This window comes from Sus scrofa, chromosome 5 (assembly GCF_054392235.1).
Source record: "Sus scrofa isolate SSC_HxYL_T2T_F1_AM1 chromosome 5, Sscrofa_HxYL_maternal_Yorkshire_Landrace_v2.0, whole genome shotgun sequence".
Classification (NCBI taxonomy): Eukaryota; Metazoa; Chordata; class Mammalia; order Artiodactyla; family Suidae; genus Sus; species Sus scrofa.
This window is the reverse complement of record NC_139387.1, coordinates 63,830,341-63,853,106: the sequence shown is the minus strand read 5'-3', so window position 1 is coordinate 63,853,106 and position 22,766 is coordinate 63,830,341. Positions and strand designations below refer to the sequence as shown.

At 40.9% G+C, this 22,766-nt stretch overlaps 1 protein-coding gene across 3 annotated transcripts in view; it reads left to right on the top strand.

Moving 5' to 3' along the window:
* Window positions 1-22,723, top strand: part of PTPRO (protein tyrosine phosphatase receptor type O) — a 241,700-nt gene extending 218,977 nt beyond the window's left edge. For all 3 annotated transcript variants that reach the window (XR_014803817.1, XM_084956710.1, XM_003126453.5), the window contains 8 exons: window positions 3,765-3,855; window positions 5,504-5,580; window positions 6,183-6,317; window positions 6,811-6,933; window positions 12,210-12,364; window positions 14,618-14,753; window positions 20,282-20,402; window positions 21,453-22,723. Coding sequence is in view for 2 of the 3 variants with exons in the window: in XM_084956710.1 (XP_084812836.1) it covers window positions 3,765-3,855; window positions 5,504-5,580; window positions 6,183-6,317; window positions 6,811-6,933; window positions 12,210-12,364; window positions 14,618-14,753; window positions 20,282-20,386 (822 nt within the window). In the remaining variant the exon portion in view is untranslated. The remainder of the gene's footprint in view (window positions 1-3,764; window positions 3,856-5,503; window positions 5,581-6,182; window positions 6,318-6,810; window positions 6,934-12,209; window positions 12,365-14,617; window positions 14,754-20,281; window positions 20,403-21,452) is intronic.
* Window positions 22,724-22,766: the final 43 nt, after the last annotated feature.

Sequence of the window (22,766 nt, the reverse complement as noted above, 5' to 3'; positions counted from 1 at the left end):
AACACAGACTGCCACTAGGTTCCTTGAGTGTATTAGTTTCCCAGGGGGCTTCCACAACAGATTACCACAATCTTGGTGACTTAAAACAACAAAAATGTATCCTCTCACAATTCTAGAGGCCATAGGTCCAAAATCAAAGTTAGTGAGACTATGCTCCTTCTGAAGGCTCTAAGGGAGAATTCTTCTTTGCCTCTTCCAGCTTCTGGTGGCTCCAGGCATCTTTGGCCTGTAGCTGCATGGCTCTTATCAATTCCTCCATCTTCATATGGCCTAGTCCTCTTCTCCATTTTATAAGGAACCTTGTCATTAAGTTCAGAATGCACCCAGATATTACAGAACAATCTTACCTCATGATCTTTAATTACATCTGCAAAATTTTTTTTTTCTTTTGTGTCTTTTTAGGGCCGCACCCCCAGCATATGGAGGTCTAGGGGTCCAATTGGATCTGTAGCCGATGGCCTATTCAGGGCCATGGCAATGCTAGATCCGAGCCGCATCTGCAGCCTATGCCACAGCTCACAGAAACGCCAGATCCTTAACCCACTGAGCTAGACCAGGCATCGAACCTTCGTCCTCATGGATGCTAGTCAGATTTGTTTCCCCTGAGCCACAACAGGAACTCCTGCAAAGACTTCTTTCTATAAGGTCACATTCACTGGTTCTGGGGGTTTCGGTGAACAGATCCTTGGAGGAATCTGCATTCAACCCACTGTATGTATGACTATGTAACCTAGGAGAAAAAAACTACAATAATAAATTATATTAGAAACAAAACTGGCAAACGAAAATTCAAAAATGACTTATGTTGGTTTCAGGCCATGGCTTCATGCTTTGATTTAAAGAAGATTTAAGCCTCTGGAGTTTCCATATGTTTGGAAAGAAAATAACTGGAAAGCTACTTAGCTGGAAACTTAGTATTTGATTTTCCATTTAGTGACAGGCTAAATTACAAAAGATTGCAAGGCATTTTGTGTATACATGCCCATTCCTGCTTTTCTGCAACTTAACTTTGGCAATTTACATTTACAGTGTTCAGCCAATTAAACCTCTTTTATCAACCAGGGGCATTTACAGCAGGGAGGCAACGCACAATTAAAGTTCTATCAGTTCATCTGCTTCCATATGTACCCCAGCTCTCAGCCTCAGTCTGCTTCCTGTTGTACCCAAGACATTTTCCTGTGGCTAATCAGTCTGTCCTCAAAGAGGGGGTTTGGGGTGAGGGGGGGAATTGTTGGGTTAGCACACATGGCAAAGAAAGGAGAAATGATGGAGCCAGGCAAAGCAAAATTTCACAGTCATGATCAATAGTGCTACATTAATATTTGTTGAATTTAATTATTCCATCTCATAGTCACTACACATCAGTGAAGTGTAGAAAAATTATTAGAGTATAGATAAACTAATGCTAAAGAAAGTTGAATTGCTTTTTCAAGACCTACACTTTATAAGCAGTCCACCAAAAAGAGCCAGATATTTTGGCAAACTATCTATAAAGGCACTTTCCAAAGAAGCATCATTTAAGTAAGCTGATAGCTGCCAAAAGGAGTTCACCTAAAAATAACACTGATTTTATTGTAGTTTACTAAAAATGAGTTTTATCTCTTACAAGAACAATATAATTAGCCTTTAACAACACTTTACAATGGAAAAACCAGTTATAGAGGGAAAACGATAAGCTTCTGTTTAAGGGCATTAAGCAAGCAGGGGTTTTGCCTGAGATAGAAAAAAAAAAAAAAACTTCTAAATTTGTGAATTGAGGATCAATATCAGCATAGTTGGTCTTCAGATTGGCTTCGACTTGGGCCAAGTGCTTGAGATTTTGTGAGTTTGAAAAGCCAAAAATGGAAGTTCCCATTGTGGCTCAGCGGTAACTAGCCCAACTAGTATCCTTGAGGATGGGGGTTCAGTTCCTGGTTAAGGATCTGGCATTGCCGTGAGCGGTGGTGTAGGTCGCAGATGCGGCTTGGATCCCATGTTGCTGTGGCTGTGATGTAGGGTGGCAGTTGTAGCTCTGATTCGACGCCTAGCCTGGGAACCTCCATATGCCACAGGGTGCGGCCCAAAAGAAAGAAAGAAAGAAAGAAAGAAAGAAAGAAAGAAAGAAAGAAAAAGACAACCCAAAAAGTGATGAGAAATCCAAGGAAGAGAGAAATCTGGACAATTTAGGTCGGTTCATCCATGTTGACTGCAGCTTACATATCCATTTCATGAAGCATACATACTAAGCTACCAATGAACTTCCATGTGGATGCAGTAGAAGTCCCAAGAACTAGGGGTAGAAAGTATTTGCTTTGCATGAGCACTTGAATCAAGACACAAAAAGGCTCAAAAAAAAAAAAAAAAGAAAAAAAATCCCTGTTCCGTTTTCAAAACATCATCCAGTAGCTCCAACTCCCCACAAAGTTTTCGAAGACACTCCAGAATTCTTCTCCCAGTGAAATATTCCTCCAGCTTTTGATTCTTTGAAGTAAAAATTGGGAGAAATCATGAAGCCCATATGAGTAAATAAAATTTCTAACAAGTACTGCCTCTGCTTCTTCACTTAATAGTCTTACAGAAAAATGCATACTATGTATGTCACCTCATTTATAAGTGGTTATGTGTGCTGTTTACCAATGGTGCCTTCGGATTTGTACAGGATCTGCTGCATTGGTTGTGTACTGCACAATTCCAGGGAGCAATATTTACATGGACCACAGTGTAAATGATGCCCCCAGGGAAATCCAGGGGGCCTGACTCCAACTCTTTGTTTCTTATCAGACACATGACAGAGCAGCTTAGAAACCCCCTTCCAGTAACCTTTGGAAATGTGTTGATTGTCTGTTTATATTAAAATTCCCATATCAGTGCACCTTCTGAAAGTAGAATTTATAAGAGTACTGATACACCCAAGCAGATACTTGAATATTCTTATTTTCACTAAAGGGTTTGACTTCCCATTACTGCTTCAACCTTATTCTGGGGGTTTCATTACCAGATGACTGTCAATCCTATATCTTGTGATGTGGAGAATGTTCCCTACTTGTTCCTTCCTCTCTTTTTTTTACTACATTCTTGAAAGTTCATTGCCTTTAGAAGAAATACCTACCTACATTTCCTCATAGAATAGGAAATATTTATGCAAACTGCATAAACTGCAGTTACCCTGTACCTCTCAAAATCTGAAACCTGTTTCTGTTTTCAAATTTTCCATTATGATGCCCATAATTCTCACCTTCTCCAAGGGATCACTTAGCTCTCCAAAGTATTTATGCATGACCTTAGTCAGCTGTTACTGCAATAAAGCTATATAAGAATCGACCTCAAAATCTCAGTGACTTAAAATGTTTATTTTTCCCACACTTGAGTTGGTGGGAAAGCTGAGGCAGTTTTGATTCAGGTTATGGTCAGTCAGGTCTGCTCCCTGTGTCTTCTCATCCTGGGCCCAGCAGCTTCCCCTGAGCATATTCTTTTCATGCAGAAACACTGATGGCTTGAGCACAAGAGAGCAAACCAAGCTGAGCAAACATATTTCAAGCTTCTGATGGGGCATGAGTTCTACTTGAATTCATTGGCCAAAAGCAAGGTTACAGCAGTAGGAAGGAGAAGTACCCTGTGTCCTAAAAGGGAGTTACTGCAGCATTATGAAGGCAAAGGGGGGAGGGTCACAATTGTGATCATTCTATCACAGACAAGAAGTGGAAAATAATCCATAAGCCAATACGAACAATAATCCAGTCCACACAATATACAGGAATCTGAAATCTATTCTCTGTCATTTACAGGAGTTGAAGTTGATTGGACTGGATATTCCACACTTTGCTGCAGACCTTCCATTGAACCGATGTAAAAACCGTTACACAAACATCCTGCCATGTAAGATTGTCAGTAGTGCCGATCCTACTCGTGTCTTCCAAAGGCTGAGGGAATGTTATTGCAGATTAATCAGTTTCACCAGTCCCTGGCCAGGGCCAGTAATGGTCTTTCTCCTCAAGGCCATCTCTGCGATTGCATTGATCGCATTGGTGCTGCTTGGATGTCTTTAGATTCTGTCCTGTGTGGGAAGATATAATTATTATGCTTTTACATGAATCATATCTGAAGAGAAAAGACTATTTGGTCCTTTGGAGATCAAAAAGTCTTATGCAAATTAGGGATAAGATCATTTGTTCTCACGACCTATTTTCCATCAATTCATTAACAGTGGAAGGAGGCAGATGGAAAGGGAGTGCAAGGTGTGAACAAGCCCCCTTTCTTATTTCTGGCAAGTTCTGCCATTCTTTAGCATTTTTGTAATAAAAGCAACATTCAAAGAAAAAAGTAGTATAACGTTTTTATTGGATGATTAAAATACATTCCAGCATAAATTTAACTTTCCTCTCTGCTGCACTCTAGGGGGAGCTGGGAAAGAAGGGGAAAGTGGAAAGCTCTGAAAAGAGAACTCCCTCCTTCATAAGGGTTCTTGACAAAATTAGGTAGTAGTATCATTATACGCCTTACATCTGTACACATTTCAGCATTTACTTTTTTCATTTGAAGTCCATTTACAAAAAGCCCATCAACTTCATCTTCTTGTCTCTGGGTTTCCCAAAGCTAGTGAATTCTTTGGATGTCCCTGAGTGAAATGGAAATCCCAAGTTTAGGCTACATTGTATAGCCTTCCACTCAACCTACCAGATATTTTAGTTCCTGTACATATTCTTCACAATCCCCTGCAAAATCTGGAGACTACTCTTCCAAGGACAGGAGAGCTGATGGGGAGGATATAGTGGTTGAGAGAGATGTTTATGTATTTGCTTAAATATATAAGGCACTAACATTGAGGTAGGGCCAAAATACCAAGCTGTAATAAGTGTTGTCTACCTACCCTATCACCGACTGATTTGATATTGGGTTCAGATATTGAGGACAAGATTATCTTGACAAATTCTTCCTTCACTCTGATTTTTCTTCTTTTAATATTTTTTATATTTTTCTTTTTTTTCCCCTATATCTCTTAATCCCAAACTCCTAATTTATCCCTCCCCCTCTTTCCCCTTTGGTAACCACAAATTTGTTTTCTGTCTGTGAGTCTGATTCTATTTTGTAAATAAGTTCATTTGTATCAATTTTTTTTTAGATTTTTACCTAGAAGTGATGTCATGTGATATTTGTTTCTTTTTTACTTCCCTTAGTATAATAATCTCTAGATACATTCATGTTGCTACAAATGGCATTATTTCATTCTTTTTATGGCCGAGTAATATCTATAGATATATTTTCTTTATCCATTCATCTGTTGATAGACACTTAAGTTGTTTCCATGACTTGGCTATTGTAAATAGTGCTGCTACGTACATTGGGGTGCATGTATCCTTTTGAATTAGAATCTTCATATTTTTTGAATACACCTCCAGAGTGGGATTACTGGATCATATAGAAACTCTACTTTTAGTTTTTTTAAGGAAGCTCCATACTGTTCTTGATAGTGGCTGCACCCTTCCACCTTGACATTTTATATTTTCTTTCTCCTTATCTTTTATAGATGACTTTAGCCGAGTGAGATTAGTCTCCATGAATGAAGAAGAAGGTGCAGACTACATCAATGCCAACTACATTCCTGTATGTAAACAAAATAAAAAATGTTTTAAATCATGCTTCCAAATTGTAGCCCAGCCAGAGGAACACTGCATGGCTACAGAGATATGTCAAACAGCTCAATAGAATTGCTTGTTCTCCACCAAGCAATCCAACTCAAAAGAACAGTTTCCATTATTCCATTTTAGAATAAATAATAGGGAAAAAAGAAGCCCAGAGATGAGTTATATTCGAATTTCTTTGCAAAAGACTAGTGAAAGTGAAAGTAGATAGTTATACTAAACATCATCTTTCTTGTGTTTAAATTTCAGTGTTGGCAACCAAACTCAAAAGGCTCCACCTGAGCACCTGTGCTTTAAAAATATATCTCTAAAGACAGTGGTCGTTCTTATAAAAAGATGTGGGTGTGATTTTCCAGGCGTCTCAAGAATAATGTTTAAAATCATAGGGATTTATACAGTCAGTTGACTGCCTCTTTAATGGAAAAAGAGGACAAAACACTACACAGATTAATGATCCTTGGCCAGATTTATCCTCAGTAAATTTTCAGTTTTTCTCATTTGTGTGAAATAGCATCTGGTGTTGACTGTGGCTCCGAGGTGACAACACTCTCACTTATCTTTCAGGGATACAACTCACCTCAGGAATATATTGCCACACAGGGGCCACTGCCTGAAACCAGAAATGACTTTTGGAAGATGGTCCTGCAACAGAAATCTCAGATTATTGTCATGCTTACTCAGTGTAATGAGAAAAGGAGGGTAAGTGCCTAGTGGGCTCTGCCCCACTAAGCAGCAAAACCTGCACCCGTCACTACCATGGATTAAGTGATTACTGGGTACAGAAACTTCCATTTACGTAGTTCCCATTGTGTCTCAGCAGGTTAAGTACGCAGCAGGCTAAGCATCCCTGAGGATGCAGGTTCAATCCCTGGCCTCACTCATTGGGTTAAGTTTCCAATGTTGCCACAAGTTGTGGTGTAGGTTGCAGATGCATCTCAGATCTGGCATTGCTGTGGCTGTGGCATAGGCTGGCACCTGCAGCTCTGATTCAGCCTCTAGCCCAGGAACTTCCACATGGCACAGGTGTGGTCCTAAAAAGAAAAATAACAAAAGAAGCTTCCTTGTGCTTCATTCTTTATCCCCACAAAAATCCTATATGATTCTTCAGAGGCAAATAATTTGCATTCTCTAAGCACAGACTGCTTCTTCCCTAACTTGTTTGTTTTAAAGGGATGTGCTGTTGTCCCCTCAGGTGAAATGTGACCACTATTGGCCATTCACAGAAGAACCCATAGCTTATGGAGACATCACGGTGGAGATGATCTCAGAGGAAGAGCAGGACGACTGGGCCTGTAGACATTTCCGGATCAACTACGTAAGTCGTGGAGCAGGGGTTCAGGGCCTTATCCCCAAGCTAAGGTAGCCCCTGGGGCCAGAAGACCAGTCCCCCATCATGGGAGACTAGGAACCCTTTAGGTTTGGCAAGACTGCTTCCTCCAGGAGAAAGGTCCCATGTGTAATATGATTGTTTTCCTGTCTCCTTAAGAACGGCGTAGATGAAATGCTTGGTCCCGTAGAGCCCGAGGAGGCGTAGCCACAAGGCTTTCATGGTCCCGTGTCAGATTCTCCTGGGGTAATAGAAGACAGGACAGGGTGACCCACCACTCACCAGGCATGACTGAGAAGTGTTGTCACTGCTTATATTAACCATCTAAGTAGGATATACAAAAACATTTTAAAATAAAGTGTAGCTTTAGATGAGGAAGATTGAGTTTTGTTTGGCTGTGTTCCTTATTTTTTTTTCTCTGGTTTAGTTTTTATTATTTCAAAAGTGCTTCTGGACCTTATTAATCATGGTTTCATAGCTCTTTTGCAATGCTATTGATTTCTGATAGGCAGAAGGACTGCTACCTCTCTGCACTCATGCTGAATGTTTGTGTGCCGGGCTAGGTGCTAACATCCACTGCAGCCATCCTGGTACCTTCTTCACCAAGAGCAGCCCCAGAAAATAAGAGGGAAGATTCACTAGTATTCTTCACTTGAATATGCTCTCTGCTGGGGACAAAGCTTAATAAGACAGTCTTCATTAAAATGTGCTTCTCTGTTTAGAAACAACCCTTCCTCACAGTATAGATTAGGGGATAAACAAAAGAACCTGTTTTGTGAAACCTGTGAGCTAAGAATGAGTTTTACTTTTTTTAAAGATTGAAAAAAAATTAAAAGCAGAACACCATTTCACATGAAATACTCCATAGAAATTATGTAATTCAAATTTCAATGTCCATAAATAACATTTTACTGAAACATAGCCACAAATTTATTTACTGATGTTCTATGACTCTTTCTGTGTTACATCGAGCTTGAATAGTTCCACAGAGACTGTATGATCCACAAAATCTAAACTATTTGTTATTTTCCCTTTACGGAAAACACTGGTTGACCTTTAATATAGACAATGGAAATAATAATTGTTCATATCAATACAACATAAGCACTCATTAACTGGCCATTTATTGATATTGACAAGAAGCAAATCTCTTCTTTATTATGGTTGATTTACAATGCTGTGTCAATTTCTGATGAACAGCATAGTGACACAGTCACAGTCATGTACACACACACACACACACACACACACACACACATTTGTTTTCTCACATTATTTTCCATTATGGTCTATCCCAAGAGACTGGATATAGTTCCCTGTGCGTACAGTAGGACCTTATTGCTTATCCATTCTAAATGTAATAGATTGGATCTACCAACCCCAAACTCCCTGTCTGTCCTAGTCCCTCCCCCTCTCCCATGGCAACCACAAGTCTATTCTCTATGTCTGAGATTCTGTTTCTGTTTTGTAGATAGGTTCATTTGTGTCATTTTTTAGATTCCACATATAAGTGATAGCAAATCATTTCTTAACCACTAGTATTTAACAATGGCTTTTGCTACACTGAGAATTTAGGCAAACCCCAGTGTAAACATAGCAAACTGCTTCATGCTGTTCCATCCCTTTGACATGCCCATCTCCTTGACATGCCCATCTCCTTCTGTTCCCCAAGCACATTCTTACTCAGAGTTTCAGCTCAAATGTCCTCCTTTATCAAGCCTTCCCTAATCTCAAGAGACCTTTGTCCCTTTCCTCCTCTGCTCTAGTCTCATGTACATTACTCCATCATAGTGTACCATAGGTGGTTGCAATTCTCATTTATGTCTGCCTGCCCTGCTCTCTGCTCCCCCACATGCTATAAGTTTTGGATGCAAGTACCATTTTAATAACCCTTGTAATCCCAACCCTTACCCATTTAATAAATCTTTGTGATGTGACTAAATCAGTGAATGAATGAATGTTTTCAAAAATAATAGAGCTCTTAGAAAACACTGATGGATTTATCCATCAGAGAGAATATTTAACAATCGGAATTCCATTAGAACTCTGCTTTCTGTCTTGGCCGTTTTGGCTGGAAAGCCAGTGCAAGTGGCTAGACAAAGAATATATTTGAAGAGAATAAAACTTTCCCTAGGTTTTGCATTTAGGAGAAAAAAATTGCAAAGCAAAAACAGGGTCTGTTCTCTTGACAGGGAAAAATGACATAGATCAAGCCATGATCAATACCATGCTTCTTGTCCTTGGACTTAAATGATGACCTTTCTATGACAACCATGTGAAGAACTTGAAACATAGGAAGAAAACATTGAATAGTAGTTTTATGGTAGTGTTTTTATAGAGTAGTTACAAGCCTCTGGTCCCTGAGTGCCCCCTTTTGGCCATAAACATACAGAATCTAAATTTTAAGTTTCTGCAACGAAGGTTAAATTACCAAGGAATGTTGTACTATGCTGATGAATACATTTTTCTATTTTTTTTTCATTTTTTACTTATACACTTCTTTATTCTCTTCATATTGATACATGGGATCTTTCTGAGTACAATGAAAGAAAATTACATAAATGAGGAAGGCAGGGATTAGTCTCTTTCTCCTACTCTTTAATACAATTAGAATTTTTTTTTTTTTTTTGGAATGGCTAAGTAAGATGTAACCAGCAAGTTTTTCTCATTTAAAAAGAAAGGAGGAAAATGACCATAACACACAATTTGTCACTTTCCAGCACTTGAAACTTGGCATTATCTGAGTAAGATCTGGAAACTAAAAACTGGCAAAACTGGTTTGTTCCCACTGACGTGTGCCTTGCTATCCAGCTGACAGGAATCACCTGTCTGATAGAGAGACATCTGCCTTGCAGCTACAGAGAGACTGATGGCAATTTAAAGCTTTCCTATTTTTGAACTACCTTGCATATTTTACCTGGATACATTTTCATTTTTTTTTCTTTTTATGGCCACACCTGCAGCATATGGAAGTTCCCTGGCTAGGGGTTGAATTGGAGCCGCAGCTGCCAGCCTATGCCACATGAAGCTCACGGCAACACCAGATCCTTAAACCACTGAGAAAGGCCAAGACCAAAACTGCATCCTCAAGTTCTCAACCCGCTGTGCCGCAACAGGAACTCCTTGGGTACATTCTCAGATCAACTACATTAGAAGATATATATATATATATATATATACATACACACACACACACGTGGATCTTAGAAGATACACAGATCTTGTGCTTAGCTAGCGATCTGCATTTGAAAAGAGCAAACATTTTTATGAATTTTAGGTAGCAGAGTTATCTGGTGGTGAACTATCCTTAAATCCTTATGTGTTGAGAAAATCATTTACTCTGCACAATTTATTATGCTTGAGTTACTTTCTTGCCATACTTCCAGGAGAAAGAAGTGAGGGGGGCCAGCATTTTGCAGATTTCATGCTCCGTATGTCTAAGGAAAAGCCCTCAGAGTCCCTGCAGTGGGTTAAGGATCCAGTGTTGCCGCAGCTGTGGCATAGGTTACAGCTTCAGCTCAGATTTGATCCCTGGCCTGGGAGCTTCCAAAAAACAATCAACTTTTTGCATGGTTGCAGCAAAAAAGGAAAGAAAAAGCCTTTGAATGCAGAGATGGAGGGACTGTGTATGGCTGGGGATACATGGCCTTAAGTCAAGGGGACAGTGGGTCTAGTTGAAGGGCTGACATTTGTATTTATACAAATATTGTGTTTTATTTATATACTTTATATATTTATTTATATTTGTAATTTTTACCTCACCCAACACTACTGAGTCTACAAAATTTATTTCTCACTAATACCCGAAACCTCAAATTTATCTCCAAACTCATAGCCAGACCAAATTCTTCTAAATTATGATATAGTATTCCCTCTACTAAGTGGATTCTAGGGTCTTAGCAAGTTTGAGGGATGAGGGATGCATTCGATTTTTGCGAGAACTGGGTTTGGCATATTTTGATAACAAGAGCGGAATAAAACCTTATGCTTATAAATTAGAGGGGACTAAAAAAAATCAATCTTGAAGGACCCATATAGTTGATACTTACTCAGGTCATAGGGAACAACAGTGTATTTGGTGTATGGGTTCATATGAACAGGAAAATATACAAAACATTCCCACTTCCCAGGATTCTCAGAACAGCCCATCACTGGATGGGAGCGAGTGGTAGTACTTACATAGCAGTAGTGATGAGAATAATTTCTAACAAGTACCTCCCTTCACAAGCATGATCACACATAACCCTTGTTGTAGATACCGTTAGACTTTTTTTTAATTGAGGTAGAGTTAATTTCAAGGTCGTGTTAGTTTCAAGTATACAGAAGTGATACATATATATTCTTTTTATTATTCTTTTCCATTATAAATTATTAAAAGAGATTGAATAGAGTTCCCTGTGCTATATAGTAGGTCCTTGTTGTTTGCCTATGTTATATGTAGTAGTGTATATCTGTTAATCCCAAACTCCTGGTTTATCCCCACCACCACCAAACACTTTGTGAGCGAGAGAAAACTAGTGTTTAGCAAGTTTGTCTTGGGTCAGGTCCCTGAGTACCGGAGCCCAAGACAGGAATTGGGCTGTTGTCCAAGCCAGGGGATTTTTTGGAAAGTATAATCTGGGGTGAAATCTGTACGGGAATAGGGAAAGCAGGACAGGACAGCACGGGGAAGACGCCACACACAGCCATGGGTTTGGCTGAAGTCTAGCCCCAGCCAGGTCCCTCGGACAGCACTGGAGCATGAATGACACCATAGCGCTGGCTTATTCTGGCTTTTTGTGTCCAGATATCAGGAACTCATGAGCTGCAGGCTGCCCTCAGCCAGAGAACACAATCTCTCTCACTGTGAAAACAATTTCCAGCAAGGCAGCTTCCTTGGTTGGAGGAGGTGACGGAGCACCACTAGATGCTGTGAGCAGTGTCTTGGAAAGGGGTGCACCAGCCTGGCCAAGTGGCATCACCAGCATCTTACAGAGTTTAGTTCATTGCCCAGAGCTGCTGCAGAGCCAGGATGTAAACTCTGATCTGCTTAAACTCTTATCAGTACCCAGGCATGGATTAGCCTCTTTATCCTACTCTTTGGAGCTTTATACAATTAGCATTTTTTCCCCCAGGGCCTTCTTTGTGCTAGACACAATACAGAGAGCTGGAAAGGGAGGTGTACCAACCAGGAGTGGTATGTGGCTTTACCATCGCCTGTGAGCTGCAGAGGCCTGAGCCATCCAGACAACAGAGTGAGATTAATGCTTGTTTTTCTCCCAAAGGCTGACGAGATGCAGGATGTGATGCATTTTAACTACACTGCGTGGCCTGATCACGGGGTGCCCACAGCCAATGCTGCGGAAAGCATCCTGCAGTTTGTACACATGGTCCGACAGCAAGCTACGAAGAGCAAAGGCCCCATGATCGTGCACTGCAGGTAACCTCATCAAATGCAGTGTCAGTTAGGCACCAAAGGCTTTGTTTTCTAAAGGAAATTGCCCATACTTCCATAAACCTCTGATAAGATCAAATCAACAGTTAAATTAATTATGATTTTTTAAATGTATGATTAATTGCAGTCTTACTAGGGACATGACTTACTTATAATATGGCTATCGTACATCCTGTGGCATGTGAGATGAATGTTATTTTCCCATTTTCAGATGAAAATTAAAAAAAAAAAAACCTAAGGAGAAGAAAGGTTAAGGGAGTCACAGATCTTCTTGGACTTGGCATATGGAGGAGTTAATATTCAAAGCCCAGCACACCTGCCTCCAAAAGCCATGCTTTTAAGCACTGTGTGATAATATCCTATTCTATCAAGGATTTGGTGGAGATTATAACATAGCTAAACACAAGGTCAAATTAAAAATAGCCAATCAGACTGAGTGAAATAAGTCAGAAAGAGAAAGACAAATACCATATGATATTACTTATATCTGGAATCTAATAGACAGCACAAATGAACCTTTCCAAAGAAAAGAAAATCATGGACTTGGAGAATACACTTGTGGCTGCCCGGGGAGGGGGGGATGGGAGGGAGTGGGAGGGATCGGGAACTTGGGGTTAACAGATGCAAACTATTGCTCTTGGAATGGATTTACAATGAGATCCTGCTATGTAGCATTGAGAACTATGTCTAGATACATCGCAACACAACAATGGGAGGGAGAAGTATGTATACATGTATGTGTAACTTGGTCCCCATGCTGTACAGTGGAAAAATAAATGAAATAAATAAATAAATAAATAAATAAATAAATAAATAAATAGGCAGTCACAGCCCAGAGTAGTATCAATAGACATAAAACGGCAAGTGACATAATACTGGTGTAAAATATTTATGCAAATTCAAAAGAGCAGGGGGTATAAATGTGCCCCTACCATGTATAAGAGATAGAAATGGGATAGAGATGTCAGAGGAGGCCTTGACAACCAATAATCCCGGATCTAATGCCTTGGCCTTAGTGAACTATAATAGCTAGAATTGTGTGTGTGTGAGAGAGACAGAGACAGAGAGAGACAGAGAGGAGTATGTGTCTCTCTGGAAAGAAAAATGCTTCATAAGCTACCAACTTTCTGTTGGTAGGAAGAACATCCTTGCTGTCAGTCATTCCTAGGTAAAAGCTTTACTTCACCAGATTATCTAGTCTTAAATTGCTTCTTTCCAAGTGCAAAAAATATAGTTGCTCAACCATGGGGTCAAACCCATGGATTCCTTTCATGCAAGTAGCAGGTACAGTTCCGGATGTGACTTTACCAGTGTTTACACTGACACGGGGCAATTCATCTGAGAAGCTAAGTCCTAAGAGGGAAGAGTTGTCTGGTAGAAAAAGCAAACCAGACAACTAAATTCGTGATTTTTCATGTTGGAGTTCTCTCCCAAAAAATCCCACATGTATATTGGTTTGGATTTCTCTTTTCTCATATTGCCTCATAATCCAGAGTTTAGACCCAGTTGGCACTTCAACCTGTGAGTGATTGGAGGAAAAGAAGAACTCACTTTACTGTAACATTGGGGACTGTGGTGGACAACTGGTCAACCTATATCCCGCCACTTCCCTTTGCACTCTGAGCACTGGGATCTGGGGATTGGAAGAGACTGGGTCCAAACGTTAAACTTGATTTTGAGTCAAAGACCTAAATGTAGACATCTCCTGGGAGGCTGAGGCAGACCAGCGTCCACTAGCAGGGCGGATATGCTCTAAGGAAGGTCTGGAAGAGGAACTCAACCTAGGGTTGAAGGCACAAATCACTAGCACCCCAGCACTAGAGCTGAGGCCTGGGCATCTCACTTGGACTTTCTAGCTGGGCTTAACACCGAGGCTACTCAGAAGACTGGGATTATTTATGTGTATTGGCTCCCAGAAGGCAGGAACCAGCTCTCCAGCAGACTCCATATGGAATCATTACTTTATTAAGAAATAGAGACCCTGGGGGCCGGAAGGGCAGATGTGGCCAAGGCAGTGTAGACCCATACCTCTTTAAGGGGGTAGCAGTGATAGGACTGTGACATTAGGAGACATACCAACCACAACTGCATCCTTAAAAATCAGTTCAGTGGGAAATATTGCCAGTTTAGTCTTTTTTCTCAAGGATGCTACCCGTAAGTTGTTTTTTTTAAAATCATCCATTTCTTTCTAACAGTGTAGGAGCACTAAGTGATGTGCTGTGGGGATCTCTTTTGCAGTGCTGGAGTTGGAAGGACAGGAACCTTCATCGCCCTGGACAGGCTCCTGCAGCACATCCGGGACCATGAGTTTGTCGACATCCTAGGGCTGGTGTCAGATATGCGGTCATACCGGATGTCTATGGTACAGACAGAGGTAGGGATGCAATCATAGCATATTTTTAAATTTGCCCTTGACTGAAAATTTTCCTGTTATACAATCTCGTGTTTCAAAACTTGAATTTTGTGTTTGTTTCCGCCATTCCTGGTTTCTTATTGTGCATGTTCAAACTGTTCCAAGGTATAAAAGAAACAGCCACTTTTACTGGCTTCACGCACCCTTCAGTAGTCCAGAGCACATGGCTGTATCTATAATGGAATAAAAGCCCTTTGAACAGACTGAGAGTTCAGCAAAGGTAGCAGCCAATCTAGCTAATGCCACCAACTGGAGACTTTGGAACTGATGTGATTTAATTCTTTTTAAAATACTAGATTTGATTCAATGAGTTTGTCATTAGTTTGTCCTTCATGTGATGCTCTATCCAAGTTCACTTTTGATGATAATATGGATTGAACTTATGCTTTCTGTCCCCCTTGTGATTTTTTTTTGTTTTTCTGCTGTACAGCAGACCCAGTTGTGTGTGTGTGTGTGTGTGTGTGTGTGTGTGTGTGTGTGTATTGCTTTTTAGGGCCACACCTGCAGCATATGAAGTTCCCAGGCTAGGGGTCGAATCGAAGTTTCAGCTGCTGGGCTGCACCACAGCCACAGCAACTCGGGATCCGACCCACATCTGTGAACTACACCACAGCTCACAGCAATGCTGGATCCTTAACCCACTGAGCGAGGCCAGGGATTGAACCCTCCTCCTCATGGATACTAGTCGGGCTCGCTACCACTAAGTCACAATGGGAACTCATATATATTCTTTTTTTCACACTCTCTTCCATCACGGTCTATCGCAAGAGATTGAATATAGTTTCTGTGATGTAGAGCAGGATCTCATTGACTATACATTCTAAATTGAGTAGTTTGCATCTACTAACCCAAACTCCCAGATCATCCCACTCCCTCCCCTCTTCCCCTTGGCAACCACAAGTCTGTTCTCTGTGTCCGTTCCGTGAGTCTGTTTCTGTTTATGGATGGTTTCATTTGTCCCCCCCCCCCCTTATGATTTTACGGATTTCCAGCCCCTAATCTACCAGCACAGTCTGTTCCCTTGATCTAAATGAATGGATTCATCATTGCAACAAGATGGAGGCATTCCCAGAAATATCCATCAGTGTTACAGGCTCCTCTTCCTCCTATTCTCCCAAGCGCTCTCTTCCCTTGAAGCCTTAAAATGCACTCAGGCTGGAGCGGCAGCCCCAGGCCGGTGCCTGCAGACAGTATTACACAAGCACCAGAGCAGCAGTGGGTGTGTACCAGTGTGGGCCGCAAACATAAGCACAGTAGTTTCTTCGTAATCTTAGTCACCCAGCCGTATACTCACAACTTCTTAGCTTCAAGCGAACAATAATCCTTTTTCTCAAGGAGTGTGTGTGGGAGGAACACTCGTGGAATAGAACACAGCCTGTCCTGACCTTTGACTAAATTCCCAAGGAATTAAAAACTGCCTTAATCTTCCCCACGCCTTTCCTACAAATCACCACTAGATGTCAGTATAACTCAAAAGCCTGCAGGTCCAGGCTCCTGTCTCAGTGTTTCTGGTTTCCCCTTTCCCACCCTTTTTTCTTTTCTCTCTTGTTTCCCCATCCTATCTGATGACCAAGGCTTGGCACAGCCATTCCAATGTGTTTATTTCTGAACTACAGCAAGATTGTGGCACTTTGGAAAGACTAGCTCATTTAACATTCAGATGGCTCACGGATGTTTCGGAAGCAAGGCATCTATTAGTGTCTTGAGCCCACTCGCATCCAAGTCCTGCTGCCTTCTAATTTACTGCTGTGGGGACGTGAACATTACCTTGTTGTCACAAGCTTAAAATGTCCTGGGCTTCCCGGAGAAGCCCAGCTACCTAGTGATTAAACGGTGCTTTATGAATCCGTCCATATTTTTGGCTTTCACTTCCGTAAATCTATATCCTACTATGCTAGTGACACTCCTTATTATGTATGTTAATCCCCAAGCTTCAAAGAGCCACTCCTTATTTTAAGTATTTGGGATTTGATGAAATGTCTGCCCCCATTGACTTAATTTATACCTTTTATAACTTTATAGACTTTGATTATAGCCTTTTTTGCTTTCAACTTTCCAACTACAGAATCTTAATCCCTTTTTAAAAACTACCTTCACATGGCAGACCCTCCAACCAATTTCCAGCACCATGATCCTTCTGCAGGTATGGCGATCATACGAGACTAGCTAGGGCAGCCACCATGCACCTTGTTGCATAGCTGAGAAAAAGTTGTTTTCTCCTCTAACTTTCTTTCCTCAAATTTTGATGACCTCTTTGTTTATGGCAGCATTTTAGGTTGACATCTCCAGGGAAATAGCCTTTTTTAAGTATGCTATCCCTTCCCTGAACTCTCGTGGGAAAATTCAAAGTCAGCAGAAGATGCACAGGTCACCACAGGTTACTGATTTTTCCCAAACATTCCAGCTTCACTCTAGAGTTCCCTCGGGATTTTTGCAGTGATCCTCTCCAGTTTATTTACTTATGTCAGTTTTATTAGTTTTATCTAGAACATCTTGTCCATTGACTTACCTCTGTTTTTCCTCACTCCTCTGCTCTTCGTGGTTCAACTTGGATTTTGAATGTTAGGATGTTCCTAACATCTTCCTTGAGCCCAATTCATGCCCCAGTCCTGCTGCCTCCTAGGTTACTGATGGTAATGAGTAAAAAGCAGAGTAAAAAATTATTTTCTTCAGCTTCATGACCCCAGAGCACTCCTTTGACACTAATGATTTTCAAGAGGCCAGAATGATTCTCCAGCTGATTTCTGAGCCAGTGTATATATAGGAACCATAGTGTGTGGTGTATGAGTGACCTCCCATGTTGGTTTCTAATTTTCCTATGTCCTCTTGACTGCCTGTCACCTTGATTCTACCACCCCCACCCCCCCCCACTCTACAACCAACAGAGGCCATTGACTGATTTGACCCTGTCTTCAGATGCACATTTCAGGTCCCTGCAGCACGCTACATGGACTGTGTTTTAACAAGCCCTCTTCCCCTTTCTCTGTGGATAGGCATGCTGTGTAGACTCCTGCATGAGAGTAGCAAGGGGTAGTCAGAGAATAGGGTCATCAGGCCGGACCCTGCAAGAGGCCAGCGGCCGAGGCGATCACTGTACAATGTGCTTCACCTCCCAGAGCTCCCACTTCTCATTCAAAATGTGTCAAAGACAACATTCATGCATTATTTGTTGTAAAGTATACATTAGGTAAATCCCTATCATCAAAATAAATGCTTTGAAACTGAGAAGTACTGCATGTGGACAGCCTTCACCTCTCCTGGGCTCTCTTCTTTCTTTTTATTTCTTAACTTTGTGTGTGTGTGTGTGTGTGTGTGTGTGTGTGTGTGTGTGTGTGGCACCTATGGCATGTGGAAAGTCCCCAGCCAGGGATTGAACCCACATCACAGCAGCAGTCCAAGCCACAGCAGTCACAATGCCAGATCCTTAACCCAATGAGCCACTAGGGAACTCTCTCTTCTATTTTCATCAAAGGTTTTTTTTTTAATTTTCCTGGAATAAGCTTTTCCTGGAGGTCAGCTAGGGCCTTGCTTTGAGCAGCCAGTCCTCCTGATTGTTAGCTTAGATTTCTCAGGAACTCTCAGAGATGTGCCTTTAAATAGTCTTTTGTTTACTTTTCCTGTGGCCCAGCTACAAAGTTTTTTTTGTTTTTTCACACAAAGTTTGGCCCCTGCAAGATTATGGGTTGAGAAACCAGGCATTCTCTGTCTTTATCAATGCCCTGTGCCTGACTCAACACCAGAAACAACAAAGGGATGTGTCATAACAAGAAGGGGAATCTCAATTACTGATGTGATATTGTCACAATAAAAGGGAATGTCTCCAAATTGTGTTGAAAAATACAATCAATCCAGGGAAATTTGAAGTATTTAAACTTATCCTCTGTATAAAGTTGTCATACAAAAGCCTTCTTGAAATCCTATGGGTATCTTAACTGGTTCTTATTGAAAGGTTATTTCCAATGGTGTTACTTAGAGAGAAACTCTGGGAAATAAGAAGGAGAAAGTCTGTGATATGACCTTGACTTCATGGCACAAAGACAGCTCCCCTCAATAGTTTGGCATAACTCATCTCAGACTTCACTCAAGGAGAATTTTCACACCGTTTTGCTTATATGCTCTACATGTATATGCTAATTTTGCCTTCTGATTTTTCATTCAACATTTTTCTGCATGAATCAGCCCAAATTGCCTAAAACTCTGTAAGTCTCATTTAAAGACTGAATAATGTTTCGTTTTACATATGTCATTGTTTACTGAAAACATTCTCCTTTTTATAGGCCATTAAATTGGATTCTTTCCCACGTTCTTACTTCTATCTGTCCACAATGCTATTTATTAGCATTTTATTAATTTTACCTCCTCTAACAGTAGATAAAAATAATTGCTTCAACAGGTCAAATCATCATTGGATGTTACTTTTTCCTCAGCTTTGCTCACTTCATAGGTAAAAAACAGTTGTTTTTGGTTTACATTTTTTAAATGCCTGACCATATTTGCACTTGTTTTATATTTTCTCATTTTACTTCAAAAAATATTTAATAAGCACAAATTAACTGCTAGGCATTAGGAGGAAAAAGACACAGTCCCTGCCCTGTGGAAATATTTAGTCTAGCGGTGTATTTTATTTATTTGTCAGTTTAAGTGTGCATGTTACTGATTTGGATAAATTTTAAACAAAAATACAGGTATCAACACTTGCCATAATTCTAGAAACTATTTTTCCCTCTCAGTTTCTGGTTTGCTCTGTATTTTATTCTTTTTACTGCTTTTCACATACAGTAGTTTGAAATTTTTATTTGTCATTTACTGTTCAAAGCTTAGAAAGTTCTTCCTTAACATAATCAGAGAGGAATTAACCCATATTTTCTTCATATTTTTATGGCTTAATCTATTAAGCTTTCTGGAATTTATTTCAGTGTATTATTATGAAGTGATGCACCATTTTTTTTCAAAAGAGCCCCATCATTTATTGATTGAATATTCACTGCCTTTAGCATTGAGTAGTGATAGTTTGAGCCCTATTGTTATTTTCCTTGGTGGGGGCAGTGGAAGGGGGCCATACCAGTGGAATGCTTCCAGGCCAAGGATTGAATTCCAGCCACAGCAATGACAACGCTGGCTTCTTTATCTGATGAGCCACCGGGGAACTCCTGAGCCCTGTTATTAATAAAAATTTCTTTAAGAGGTCCCACTGTGGTGCAGTGGGTTAAGGATCCAGCATTGCCTCAGCTGTAGCGTAGGTCACAGCTGCAGCTCTGATTTGATCCCTGGCCTGGAAACTTCCATATGCCATGGATTCAGCTGAAAAAAGATATATATTTACAACTGATTCTCTTGGATTTCCTAGTTATAAAATTGTGTCTCACAAATAATGAAAACTGTTTCCCTTGACATCACATCCTAGTATTTAACCCTGCCACAATATTAAAATACTATTTTTTTGCACAAAGCTATCTTGCTCTAAAACATGCCTTTGTCTGCTGCTCCAGGAGCAGTACATTTTTATCCACCAGTGTGTGCAACTCATGTGGATGAAGAAGAAGCAGCAGTTCTGCATCAGTGATGTCATCTATGAGAATGTCAGCAAGTCCTAGTTCAGAATCTGGACCAGTAAGTACAGAAGAGCCCATCACGGGCGCCCTGTCTTAGAACAACGAGAGAAGATACGATGGGATACATCAGAAGGCAGCAGGCAGCTATGAGTACTGACCCTGAGGCCGCAGAGGTGGTCACAGGGAGGCAGTTGTAGGGAGAGGCAAATACCATTAGTGAAATTCAGAGCTTCAGGGCACCTTGGTTGGCACATGTGGCAGATGCAGGAGCTTCGGCAATTCGTGAAGATTTGACCTCCATTCCTTCCACCCCGAACCTTAAATTACTCTGATCCTAGATCTGTGCCTTGATATCAGGAGATTACCATCCAACTCTACTTATTTAGATATTTTATGGAAATATTTAATTGATTTTAAGGGCCATATCAAGGGTTGCAAAGAAAGCAGGAGTTGAAGTAGACACCCCAAAGAAGAAAAACAATATTGACAATAGTCTCAGGATAGCAGAGTTTTGAAATGCTTTGATCTCATTCATTAAGTGAGCACTTACTTGAGAACTTCGTCAAAAAAGATCATGACAGAGGCAATGCCTTGGGCAGTTGCCTAGGAGTTCAGATTTTGGAGCTATAAATAATCTTGGCTGAAGTAACAAGTAATCTTCAAATTCGACTCAGTAAACAGAGCATGGGATGTGTGTAAATATACAGAGACTGGTGGAGGGGACCATTGACAGGGTGGGGAGAGGGCAGGGGTGTCTCGTGGAAGAGCTATAGAAGGATATGGACCAGTGGGTACCAGGCTAGGACTAGCATTGGACCTTTATGTCCATCAACAAAGAGAGACAGAGGCAGGAGGAGACAGGAATGATAAAGAATAAGGAAAGACAGAGACAAATTTGTAGCAGATAGAGGGAGAGACATTCAGAGCCACAGAAAGGAGGCCTTACAGAAAGATGGACAGATAAACCGACATCCACACAGGCTGTGGGACTGAGTGTAAGGAAGAGCTAGTGATGGAGTTAGGATCACTGTACTTCCTGCAGATCCGTTGGTGACCCTCTCCCAGGCTGCTTATTCTCTCTCTTTCTCTCTCTCTCTCTCATTCACAGGACAGGACATCCTCCCTTGCTTCCAGAATTTTGGGGGGCCCTACTAGCCATTTGCTAAAAAGAGCCCTGCTTTGTAAAATGTGGCCAAGGAAATAACTTCTCTCATAGAAGCACCAGGACGACTTAGCCTTAAAGAGCCTACAGTGTCTTTTGGACTCTTTCACTTCTGGACATTCATTAACTGGACACCAGAAAGATCCAGATGCTCTGCAAAGGGCAGGAAGCACAACCCTTCTGAAGGGTTTTGCTAGCCCTTTGCTGGTTGGGCTGAGTTTTGGGGTTGTTGTTTTTAAGTGCAATAATTTCTGTGTATGTGTGATTTTATCAGAATGTTGAATTGTTTTCTGCCCACGCCACTGATCAAGCTCATAGCCCAAGCAGGAACAAGCATTGTGAGTGTCAAATTGTACCTCATTGTTTAAAAGAGGCATGGCCACACATGAAGAAATGGGATTTTGCTTCAAGGAAATTGAACCGGTGGTATCTGTACTCCAACACAAGCGGGGAGGGTGGATGGGGGAAGAGAGAGAGGTTCTCCCTACAGATCGACTGCGAATCTTTTCCAAATATGAAAATCTGTAATTCAGCTTCAAAGTAGAATAGAAAAAAAAAATTTAAGTCTTAATTCTTCTAGTTTTGGATTTTTTTTTTTTCTTACTAACCATTAACTGTCTCTGCCTTGGCCCTTCTGGACTAATGTCACTGTCCAGATTCTTTTTCAACAAACTAGAACTGGTTCTGAAGACTTTTGAAGTCTGAATCTTTAGACTCTGTTGCCGTGTGAGCAATCTTGGTGCCTACAGTTTGCATTCCTTTTTCTGTTGACCTGCATACATGTAAAAGCTATTTCTTTGTGAACCATGGGCTGTGACCATGCACTTTCCCCCAAAGAGCTGGGAATTTATGAAGTTACGGCAATGAACTGCAGCATGTTAGGACAATTATTTGGCTACTTTTTTCCCCTTGGGTAATACTGTCAAGCATCTCTATGGATTCCGACAGAGATTTCTTCCTGTTTTGTTTTCTTTGGGGTTGTCAGTTTCATTTTAACCTGTGCAACTAGTAACATTTGATTCTTTGCATTTTGTATAATTATGGTACATGGTCTTGTATTGTGACATGAGCGCTGTCAAAATGGACCACTATGGCATGGAGAAGCCTGTTACTTTGTGTCACATCCTGAGAAAGAAGAGGTGATGGCTCCACAAAGGAAAACACTTTTGAGTTGAAAGTAAACATAAGCTGGCTGCTTCCTTGTGGCAGCATGGCTATCGGAGCCTTCCTGTGTGTGTTTCTGGAGGCTGTGCCCCCCTC